The sequence below is a fragment of the Capricornis sumatraensis genome, chromosome 5 (assembly GCF_032405125.1).
Source record: "Capricornis sumatraensis isolate serow.1 chromosome 5, serow.2, whole genome shotgun sequence".
NCBI classification, from domain to species: Eukaryota; Metazoa; Chordata; class Mammalia; order Artiodactyla; family Bovidae; genus Capricornis; species Capricornis sumatraensis.
In genome coordinates, this window is record NC_091073.1 from 25,479,576 (window position 1) to 25,491,373 (window position 11,798).

An 11,798-nucleotide genomic window follows, 5' to 3' on the forward strand; every position below is an offset into this window, starting at 1 on the left:
CTTCTGTCCTGGGTCCCCTGTCCTGGGGCTTTCCAAGGACTTCCCTGGATTTCTCTGTCTAGTGCTCTCATCCTAACTGTAGTTCATCATTCTTGCAGGCAGTCATCTTCTTTCTCTTCATATCACTGATTTATTCTTCTCTCCTGGATTACTTACTCAGCAGCACAAACATGCCTTGAAAACACTTCCATGCTTTCTTTAAAAACTCTCTTGACTCTGACCCTCCCGGCTACCACATCCTTTCTCTGCGCTCCTTAAGAGTACAGATCCTCAGAAGAGTCATCTTCGCCCCTTCACTGTCCCTGCTATGCTAAGCCTCCTCTATCAAAAGCCACTCCACTCAGCCATCCCTTCCCGCCACACCATCCACATGGGATTTATCTAGTTTGCCAATGACCTACCTTTTGCCATCAAAATTCTCTTCTCTGATGCCATTGTTTTCAACCTCTTTCTAGCATTTGACTCAGTTGCTCTTTCTGTCTTCTCAAAACACTATTTTTTAATGAAGCTTCTGAAACCCCCCACACTTACCAGAATTTCTTCCACACCTGAGGGTCGTCCTTCTGAAGGCTGTTTTCACTCAACACTTACCAGAATTTCTTCCACACCTGAGGGTCGTCCTTCTGAAGGCTGTTTTCACTCGCACCCAGTTGCTGAATTCTTCTCTGCTTGTCCTCGAAGCTCTTGAGCTCTCCAGGGCTGTCTTGGCCTTCTTCAGAGTGATCTCATTTAGTCATATAATTTAAATGCCATTCTGGATTGACTCATCCATGACATTCTGTGCATGGATTCTCATGTGTTCAATTGTGACTGATTTTTTAATCTGTCAAATTGAAAGTGAAGTTTTCATCTCCAGGCCTTCTTAGCTGACTTCAGAGGCAAGAGTCAAGGAGAATTGTAACAGTCCTGGGCTCTTCCCAGTGGACACTTCTTTGTGAAGCATCGTGAGCTGCTTGTGATGCAGATTCTTTCGTTTCTTGCAGCCTCTCAAACTACCCTTTGCATTCCTAGCCTCTCTGAAATGCACCAGTCAAAACACTATTGAGAAGACTTTCTGTTTTCATCTCCTGGGAGGCTAAAGCTTTCTAAGGTTCTTTAGTGGAACTACCACCCTGACCTCACACCAGTCTGGGCATGGGCCTCTTATCACCCGTCTCTCCATCTTCCACGCTCTTTCCTCTATACCAACAAGGAGACGTTTGGACTTCCCAGGTGGTGCAGTTGGTAAAGAGCTAGCCTGCCTGTGAGGAGATGAAAGAGATGCAAGCTCATTCCCTGGGTCAGGAAGATCCCCTGGAGTTGAATGTGGGAATCCTCTCCAGTGTTCTTACCTGGAAAATTCCATGGACAGAGGAGCCTGGTGGGCCTACAGGCCACCAGGGTCCAAAAGAATTGGACATGCCTGAGTGACTGAAAACACACACACACACAAAACAAGGAGGCATTTGGATTAGGAATCGGAAGTCACAATTCCTATCAGTTTTCATCATCACATCTGATGGATTCCTTTGAGCTTGGTCGATGGGGCCAACTTCTTACTGAAAGAGGATGCTAACCCTTCCCCTGAATGTGACCAACACCTGGGCCACATCTTCAAAGCTTCCAGCAGTGCTTGCTTGCTCCTCCACTGCTGTCTCTGGGGACAGGGTCCTGATGAACCTGGGCAAGACCAGCTTTCCACACGCTGATGCTTTCCTCTGGCCACCCCACACAGTTGGTCAAACGGCATCATGTGCTGCTTCCCGAAGGGCTCTCTGCACTTGGCCTCAGGACACCACACTCTGGAATTCCTCCTCCCTCAGGGCTGCCCTATCACAGTCTTGTTTCGTCCTCCTTCTTCATCTGCCTGCTAGCACACGTCACACGGAGTCCTATGGAAAGTCGCACACACACTGTTGTGGTCACACAGTCCTATGTCCAGAGGGCCTCAGACCAGTGCAGAGACACAAGATGACAAGCTTACAGACGCAAGCCCATGCTAGGACCTCAGGCCCACTCCCAAGCCTGAGGCTTTGCACAATGCCTTGTTGCTGCCCCGAGGCTCCACCTTAAGGCTCACCCTCAGGCTGGGGTCTGGCCTCAGCCAGGCATCTTTCACTGGCCCTGGGCCACAGGGACCAGAACTGCGCTCATGTGGCTCATCCCAGATGGTATCCACAACATCTTGGTTAAAAGGAAGGGGGTCTGTCAGTGCTATGCTTTTAATGCCTTCTAAATATTCTTTTATAGTCTGAGCTATAATGTATCTGAGCCTGGAGAAGCTTTTAGTCAATCTCTGTTACAGTCTTCTCTTACATTAAATCTCAATCCCTGTTTTATGATTTTTAGATGTCCCCTTGATTATTTGACAAACCTCTTTAGTAGGGAAGAGAAAATCTGAACACTGTGCTTTATGTGTGTCATTTGGGAATATTACATCCTCTTTCCAAGTATCAGTTATAGGCCATCATCCTTTTTGCAGTCTCTTTGACTATTATCCTTGTTATGTATCACTTAAATTTGCCTCGTTTTATTCTCAGAGGACTATGGAGACAGGTGGGCCTTAGGTGACCCAGCAATATATGCTCCTGTTCTAAAGTTTCTAACCCCCTAGTGGTTACCTAGTGGTACCTAGGTGAATTCACTTCAGTTGCTCAGTCATGTCCAACTCTTTGCAACCCCATGGACTGCAGCATGCCATGTTTCCCTGTCCATCACCAGCTCCAGGATCTTACTCAAACTCATGTCCATCCAGTCGGTGATGCCATCCAACCATCTCATCCTCTGTCGTCCCTTTCTCCTCCCACCTTCAATCCTTCCCAGCATCAGGGTCTTTTCAGATGAGTCGTTTCTTTGCATCAGGTGGCCAAAGTATTGGAGTTTCAGCTTCAGCATCAGTCTTTCCAGTGAATATTCAGGACTGATTTCCTTTAGGATGGACTGGTTGGATCTCCTTCAACACCACAGTTCAAAAGCATCAATTCATCGGTGCTCAGCTTTCTTTATAATCCAACTCTCACATCCATACATGACCACGGGAAAAACCATAGCTTTGACTCAATGGACCTCTGTTGGCAAAGTAATGTCTCTGCTTTTTAATATGCTGTCTAGAATGGTCATAGCTTTTCTTCCAAGGAGCAAGTGTCTTTTAATTTCATGGCTGCAGTCACCATCTGCAGTGATTTTGGAGCCCAGAAAAATAAAGTCTCTCACTGTTTCCATTGTTTCCCCATCTATTTGCCATGAAGTGATGGGACCGGATGCTATGATCTTAGTTTTCTGAATGTTGAGCTTTAAGCCAACTTTTTCACTCTCCTCTTTTACTTTCATCAAGAGGCTCTTCACTTCTTCTTCACTTTCTGCCATAAGGGTGGTGTCATCTGTATATCTGAGGTTATTGGTATTTCCCCCTGCAATCTTGATTCCAGCTTGTGCTTCCTCCAGCCCAGTTTTTCTCGTGATGTACTCTATATATAAGTTAAATAAGCACAGTGACAGTATACAGCCTTGATGCACTCCTTTGCCTATTTGAAACCAGTCTGTTGTTCCATGTCCAGTTCTAACTGTTGCTTCCTGACCTGCATACAGATTTCTCAAGAGGCAGGTCAGGTGGTCTGGTATCCCTGCCTCTTTCAGAATTTTCCAGTTTATTGTGATCCACACAGTCAATGGCTTTGGTGTAGTCAATAAAGCAGAAGTAGATGGTTTTCTGGAACTCTTTTGCTTTTTCGATGATCCAGTAGATGTTGGCAATTTGATCTCTGGTTCCTCTGCCTTTTCTAAATCCAGCTTGAACATCTGGAAGTTCACAGTTTATGTACTGTTGAAGCCTGGCTCTGAGAATTTTTTGTACCTAGACAACATATTAAAAGCCAGAGACATCACTTTGCCAACAGAGGTCCATCTAGTCAAAGCTATGGTTTATCCAGTAGTCATGTATGGATCTGAGAGATGGACTATAAAGAAGGCTGAGTGCTGAAGAACTGATGCTTTTGAACTGCGGTTCTGGAGAAGACTCTTGAGAATCACTTGGACAGCAAGGAGATCAAACCAGTCAATCCTAAAGGGAAATCCTGAATATTCATTGGAAGGACTGATGCTGAAGCTGAAGCTCCAATACTTGGCCACCTGATGTGATGAGCCGAATCATTGGAAAAGACCCTGATGCTGGGAAAGATTGAAGGCAGGAGGAGGAGGGTGAGATGGTTGGATGGCATTACCGACTCAATGGACATGAGTTTCAGCAAGCTCCCAGAGGTAGTGAATGACGGGGAAGGCTGGTGTGCTGTAGTCCATGGAGTCATAAAGTTTTGGACACAACTTAGCAACTGAACAACAATAACAAGTGGTGTGCTAATGCCCCCTAAATTAATTCCTGGATCAGGACAGAAGTCTGTAGGTGGTTTGGCAGCAGCCCAGCTTCTTGGGCATGTTTACTGAGGGATCAGCAATGCATTTAAATCATGTTATTTTCCTTCATACTCTAGGTAGATGTTGATGCAAATTCATTGAATTCCAATGATGTTTTTGTCCTGAAACTGAGACAAAATAATGGCTACATCTGGATAGGAAAAGGCGCCACACAGGAGGAGGAGAAAGGAGCAGAGTACGCGGCAAGCATCCTCAAATGCAAAACTGCGGCGATTCAGGAAGGCGAGGAACCAGGTGTGTACAGGTGGGGCCAAGGACACGAGCCAGGACTTATGTTTGGTGTACTTGCTCATCATGTAATTTATCTTTTTTATAAATAGGAACTTTGTAATGGTTATAGGGCATTAAAAACCCGTTCACTAGTTGCAAGAACGGGTGATGGTACCTGCTCTATTTGTGTGACATCTGCTATATTTAAGTAACTTAACAGTGAACTTGAGGTGAGATGCAATTATTTGTTACTGTAAAGCAGTACCGACCATATGCTCCTGCAAATGCATAGGTTAACTCAGTGTGTTTTCCACAGAGGAGTTTTGGAATTCCCTTGGAGGGAAAAAAGACTACCAGACCTCTCCTCTGCTAGAATCCCAAGCTGAAGACCATCCACCTCGGCTTTACGGCTGCTCCAACAAAACTGGAAGATTCGTTGTAAGCGTCCTGAGAAACCACGGGGTGGAACCAAACAGTAGGGGGAGAGGGAGGCATTCTGATACTGCTCTGATTCTTTCCAGTGAGGTGCCTACTGCAATTGCCAGTTTTGGTTTACTTGCAAACCACAGATGACAGTCTTTGCTTCACACAGGGTTGATTTAAGAGCCAATGATAATGGATGGGAGGGCATGGGAATACTGTAATGTGCTGTAGAAATCAAGCGGCTCTTAAAAATACCAGCTACTTTGCACCCGTGTCAGCGTGTGGCTGTTGCTGTAAGCATATGCACATGGTTGGATTTGTTAATTTAATAATTTGACACTTTCGGTGTGCAGCAATAGTGGTTTCTCTGATCAAACTATGTAAAATTTTACACTTCAGTTTCCCAGGGGAGTAAATAGTCTCACCATGTTGATGGAATGAAAAACATTATGGAAATATTATGATCATTGAGCAAAATCACAGAAAGCTCTACACACACCTGCAAGTGAGCTGAAATCAGCAGGAATATTTTATGCCACAGTCACATTCACAAGCTTTGAATTCTAGGCAATTCGAAGTAAAAGTATCTGTGTACAAGAGTGATTTTCTATGCGTCTCTAAATATCCTGGGCTGAGCCCCTCATCTCAGTTTAATTACAAAAATTCTGCTTTCTCCATTTGACATACTAGGCTTTTGTATAAATTTTTCATTTAAGGAACAAATTCTTTGCTGATAAAATTTGAACTAAAGATTTGGTCACCCTGTCTTGGTAAATACAAGCTTTACTTTTGAACACACACATGAACATTAATATTTTCCCAGGTACGTTGCATGCTTGAAATAAAATGCTTTGAAGAAGAAACTGCTCATATGTGAAACACACTTGCAGCTTACAAGTGACTTGACCTAAAGATTAAAGATTTAAATGGTGAATTGTGATAAATATTAGGTTGTTAGGCACCACAATTGTTCATCTACTTTGCAGGAAATCCCTGTATTTTATAAATTTGTCGTCAGGAAAATCTGTTTTACTCTTGACTGTTTTTTGGTATCACATCCAAATAACATCTTTTTCAGTGTGAGCCTCTCTAATTTCTTGAGAGTATTATTTGCTAATATTGCTATAAATATCATGCTTGTTTCCAATGAAGATATGTTTTACAAAAATGAATATGCAAATATATACTTACAAATATCATTCCTAGGCTTTTTTCTTAGGTTTAAAAAATCTATTAGTTTTCAGCTTTTGTCATTCACATATTTAAGAGAAATATACTTTTTTCTTTACACCTATTCATTTTCTTTTTTGACATTTGGAACTGTAATTCTTAACATTTTAAGGAAAAGGAGTGTTGCTAAAAAGTGTTTGATCTTATTACCATCATCAGAAAACAGGCTTTAGATGTATAGATTCATACAAGACAGCAGAGTCTATTGGTCAAAATCACAGCTTTTAGAACACCAGTGTGCCTGTTCGATATCACTTACTTAGTGATATTTCTTCTTGGCTGTGTGACCTGAGGCTGGTCATTTACCCTCTCTGTGTTATAGTGTTCTCATCTGAAAAATGGGGCTAATCCTAGTACTGACTTCATAGAGTTGTTGTAAATATTATCTTGGTTGTTGCATATAAAGAATTAGAATGGTGCCTGGTATGGTATATTCTGTAAAAACATATATAAACACATTTCTTGCCCTCTGTAAATGGCTAGTGTTTGTTTTTGGTGTCACAATCTGAGAATACCATCAGATTACAACAAATAGGTATTGCCACGCTTAAGGGGCTGCAGGTTAGGTTCATGCCCGTTTATCCGTGGACAGAGCCCAGGAGGCTCTGCTGAGTCCCATTGGCTGATGTGACACGGCCAAGGCCACAGTCAACTTCATCTGCAGAATCACATGGCAGAGGGGAGATGTGAAGAACTGAAAACCCTAATCCAATCTGTCACCACCTTCCTAATGATTAGGGGGGAGTTTCATCCAGAATTCTTTCAAAAATTTGAACTTTAATGAATGCCTGCTGGTATTGGGTGTGTTAAACTAGCCCATTACCTTTTAGTGTTATCTCTGGAGAACACAATTTAACCCATTTAAAATAAAAATAATGACACTTTCTTATGGAATATTGTTATAATATTTTATTGAAAATGGTTGATTTTTTTAAATGACCAGACCTGTTGATTTTATTAAAATAATCTTGACCTACCTACAAAATGAAAGAAGATTTAATACCTGCATCATAAACTTAAATGTCTTTTGGCACTAGGAAGGCAACAGAAACCAGCGAAGCAACTTGTCACAAAGAACTAAAAGTAGCGGAAACCCTGGCTATATTTCTTGTGCATGGCCTCTCTAAAGCCATATGCAATATTTATGTTAAATACTCTCCTCCCTAAATAAGATAGCCTCAGTTTGTGATGCATGATTAAATAGATAAACAATTATTTAAGTCTTTATTGCCCAAAGGGAAGGAAAAAATGACTAACAAACTTTTTTTTTCTATGCTCCAGATAATACAAAGCATTTGTATCCTTTATATTAGAAAAATCACTGCTTGACTGTTGGGTTGTAAAGCTCTTTTATACATTTCAGATTGAAGAAGTTCCAGGAGAGTTCACCCAGGATGATTTAGCAGAAGATGATGTCATGCTATTAGATGCCTGGGAACAGGTAAAACTGTATTTTGTTCATGGCAAGAGAGTGTGCTTACAGTTGGGAGCTGATACTACCTTCTTTGAGAAATGGCAAGTTTAATAATAAATAGACCCATGGATTTAGGCTATATTTATAAGAAACTTTCCACAGTTTGGCCAAAAAATAAAACTGATGGATATGGCAAGTTTTTTTCTTAAGCTGAAAATGATTCCATGGCTGTCCATCTTTGGCTGTATAGTTTTAGGTGAAAACAACGAACAACAACAAAAAACTTCTGTTTTTTGTTTATTTGTAAGACTCATTTGTTTCTTATTTATTCAGACATTCATTCATTCTTATTCATTCATAAAGTTATGTCATAAATGCGTTAGTGGTTGCAGTGCCTCAGGGAGACTGAAATATTCAGAATTTCTCTTGCAATCTGACAAGACGTCATAGGAGACCTCTCCCCTAGAGAAGAAACAAACAATACTTTTGAATCTACACACTAAAATACCTATTAATATATATATTAACAGGTAATATATGTCTGTATATCTTTATTTGTAGCAAATTAATGGTGACTTTGTATGTCACATGGATATGTTATGTGTTAGTCGCTCAGTCGTGTCTGACTCTTTGTGACCCCATGTATTGTAGCCCACCAGCCTCCTCTGTCGATGGGATTCTGCAGGCAAGAATACGGGAGTGGGTTGCCATGCCCTCCTCCAGGGGATCTGCCTGACCCAGGAATCAAACCCAGGTCTCCTGCATTGCAGGCAGATTCTGTACTGTCCGAGCCACGAGGAAAGTCATACCTGAGAGTCATTTTCTTTCAACCTCTGTGTAAACTAATAATGGCTTCTTTGGTGGTTCATTGGTAAAGAATCTGCCTGATAATACAGGAGACACAGGTTTGATCCCTGGGTTGGGAAGATCCCCTGGAGAAGGAAATGGCAACCCACTCCAGTATTCTTGCCTGGAAAATCACATGGACAGAGGAGTCTGGAGGGCTACACTCTATGGGTTTGCGAAAGAGTCAGACATGATTTATCGACTAAAGAGCAGCAAATTAATAATAGTGACAGGGAAAAATAAATATGTTAGGAGCTACATTATGTAGAACAAATATAAAACACGTTCCTGAATTAGGCCTAGTTTTTAGTCAACCACAGAGGTTTGTTACTTTTAGGTCTGTTCTTACTTGCTAAATCATTCAGTTATATTATACTTTAGCTTCTTAATCTTGAATTAGCATATGTGAATTTGGGATCTGGTCACAGATCCTCCCTAAGTGAATGGATCACTTATTTCTAGATATGAAATGTAAAACCTCATGTCAATAAAACACCTTTGTGTATTTAAGAATTACAAAATAAAGTTTCATTATTCAGAAGAATTTAATTTTTCCCACTTGTAGTCAACTCTGTTGCTTCCATAATCAAGGATGCTTTAGAATATTTCCTGTACTATATTTTTTTAAACTATACTTTTTATTTACTCAGCTGTGCTGTCACGGTTTATTCTGTGCCTGCAGGCAAATATTCCAGCACTTTCAGTAGGAATTAGAATATAATCAAAACTAACTTGACCAAAATTTCTCTGCCAACAAGTGATCTTAAAGTGATTTAAATATAAGGGAATTCAGGAGAATTTTTCATCACTGAAGTACACAGCCTACATTTGACAAGAAGGACACATGCAGGATTTAGATCAGGTTTTAAAGAATCAGTATTTAAATACTAAACAATATTTGGGCTTTCCTGGTGGTTCAGACCGTAAAGAATCTGCCTGCAACGTGGGAGACCTGGATTCAGTCCCTGGGTTGGAAAGATCCCCTGGAGGAGGGCATGGCAACCCACTCCAGTATTCTTGCCTGGAGAATCCACATGGACAGAGGAGTCTGGCAAGCTGTAGTCCATGGGGTTGCAAAGAGTGGGACACAGCTGAGCGACTAAGCACACCCACCCACAGCACTTTTACCAAAGTGTGACAGGATACCATAACACAGGGGAAGACTAGGTTTAAGTTAGGGGTTCCTAAAGGGAGTGTGGGGTGCCCATGAACAAGCTACATGTGGCTCCCTCAGGATAATAATATGGGAATAATGCCTGCGTTACACACCCCAGGAGCATGTGTGCAAAAAAACCAGCCGGTATGTTGTTTTTGCCTGGAGAATCCAAGGGACGGGGGAGCCTGGTGGGCTGCTGTCTGTGGGGTCGCACAGAGTCAGACACGACTGAAGTGACTTAGCAGCAGCAGCATGTTGTTTTCAGGAAGGCTCACTTTGTAAACTAGAAAAATACTATATAAACATAAAATACCAGAATGTGATATCTGGAGTCAAACTGGCTGGATACAAATTCAGGCATCTCTTAATAAGACATTAGGAAAGCGACGGAACTTCTCTGCACCTGCATCTCCACATCCCTGACTTTGGGGCTGCTGTGAAGATTAAGTGAGATGGTATGAGAAGCACTTTGCATAAGGCTCACACTGCATCTGTACTCCCAATATTATGAATATTATTGTTGCTTCATTTTGCAGATTTTTATTTGGATTGGAAAAGATGCCAATGACGTTGAGAAAGCGGAATCTCTGAAGTCTGGTAAGCTGGATCCCATGGGCAATTAGGACATAATTCTAAACAGTTGTTACCAAGTTCCTGATTTCTCTTTGCACCACATCCTCCAAAACCACGTATCAAAACTGAGAAGAGTCAGCAGAATCTTAGCTTTCATCTTCAGAACTAAAGAGTAATGGAATTTTCTTTAAACTGAAGAATTTCAGAATAGGAACAAGAAAATTATGTTTTGTTATCTAATTTAGGATATAATTATATCAACTTATTCTTAGACTTTTAAATTCATTTTTAAAAATTATGGGAATAGTACAACTCCATAACACTCATAATCTAGATTTTTATAAATTCCTTTTGATGAATGCTGTTCTTTCTGGCAGTACTTTTTTTTTTTTCTTTGCATTATTGCAAAGTAAAGAATAATTATGCTGTAAGGATAATTCCATAAAGTTTGGAATTTTTTTCAGGCAATAATGAGACATGTACATTCTAGATGTGAGAAAATAATAAGGAATTGTCCAAATGGAGTAGCATTGGCTACTTTTGGCCAATGAAAATTTGATTTATTACTTTTATTGGAAGGATTTTCATTCTTTGGTTATTTTACTTTAGTTGAAACTAACCAAATTTATTTGTTTTTTAAACTCTTTAGCCAAAATATACCTTGAGACTGACCCTTCTGGAAGAGACAAGAGGACGCCAATTGTCATCATAAAACAGGGTCATGAGCCACCTACTTTCACAGGCTGGTTCCTGGGCTGGGATTCCGGCAGGTGGTAAACTGATTTTTGTAGGAAAAAAACAAATATAATGGGGCAGCTGTCCCATTGCTGTTTCAGGGGGGAAGGGGGAGCTTGTTTGACTTTAGAAAATTAACCTCAGCCATATGACTATTTTTCCGTGCTTAGAATTGGTTTGAAATTTCTTTTAAACTGGAATTTTCTTATGTGAATATTTTTATAACTTTTCTTATGGACCAATATTAGCTCTGCTGGATGCCGACGTATCTTTTTATATGACTTTTTAAAGGGGAAAAACTATACACAGGCTAGGGGAGTTTGTCTGCAACTTTTACAATTCAGGAGCCATTAGCCAAACTCCTACTTTTAATATACCATGGAAGAAAGTTATACCTGCCTTTGAGGTTATTCTTCTTTCTATGTGTTGTGTTGAAAAGAATCACCTATTTGCAGTAAGAGTTCTGTTAAGATGGTTTTAAAAGTTTGTTATTTTCCTTCTTTAGCTGATGTAACTGTGATAGTATTAACTCCTAAGCATCATTTCCTAAGAGAAACTTTACCTTTTTGGCCTTTTAAGAAGCCTTTGAAAGCACAGCTCTTTCTTGACAAAATGATTTATATTCTTAACCCACTTTTATATACATCCATATATTTGACAGTACATGTTTAACGTCACAAAATATACATACAACAAAAAGGCTTCACTAATACTGTCTTTTATCATTAAAATACATATCTTTAAAAAGGTAACATGTTGTGACATTTTATTCAGTGTGATGTGTGAGTTAATTACACGGAC

The 11,798-nt window shown here is 40.5% G+C and overlaps 1 protein-coding gene across 1 annotated transcript in view; it reads left to right on the forward strand.

The window, feature by feature from the left end:
• The window catches only part of SCIN (scinderin), a 78,431-nt gene extending 67,183 nt beyond the window's left edge, over nucleotides 1-11,248 (forward strand). The window contains exons 12-16 of the mRNA XM_068972613.1: nucleotides 4,467-4,644; nucleotides 4,937-5,058; nucleotides 7,637-7,714; nucleotides 10,226-10,286; nucleotides 10,912-11,248. Coding sequence (XP_068828714.1) covers nucleotides 4,467-4,644; nucleotides 4,937-5,058; nucleotides 7,637-7,714; nucleotides 10,226-10,286; nucleotides 10,912-11,039 — 567 coding nt within the window. The 3' untranslated portion in view covers nucleotides 11,040-11,248. The remainder of the gene's footprint in view (nucleotides 1-4,466; nucleotides 4,645-4,936; nucleotides 5,059-7,636; nucleotides 7,715-10,225; nucleotides 10,287-10,911) is intronic.
• Nucleotides 11,249-11,798: the final 550 nt, after the last annotated feature.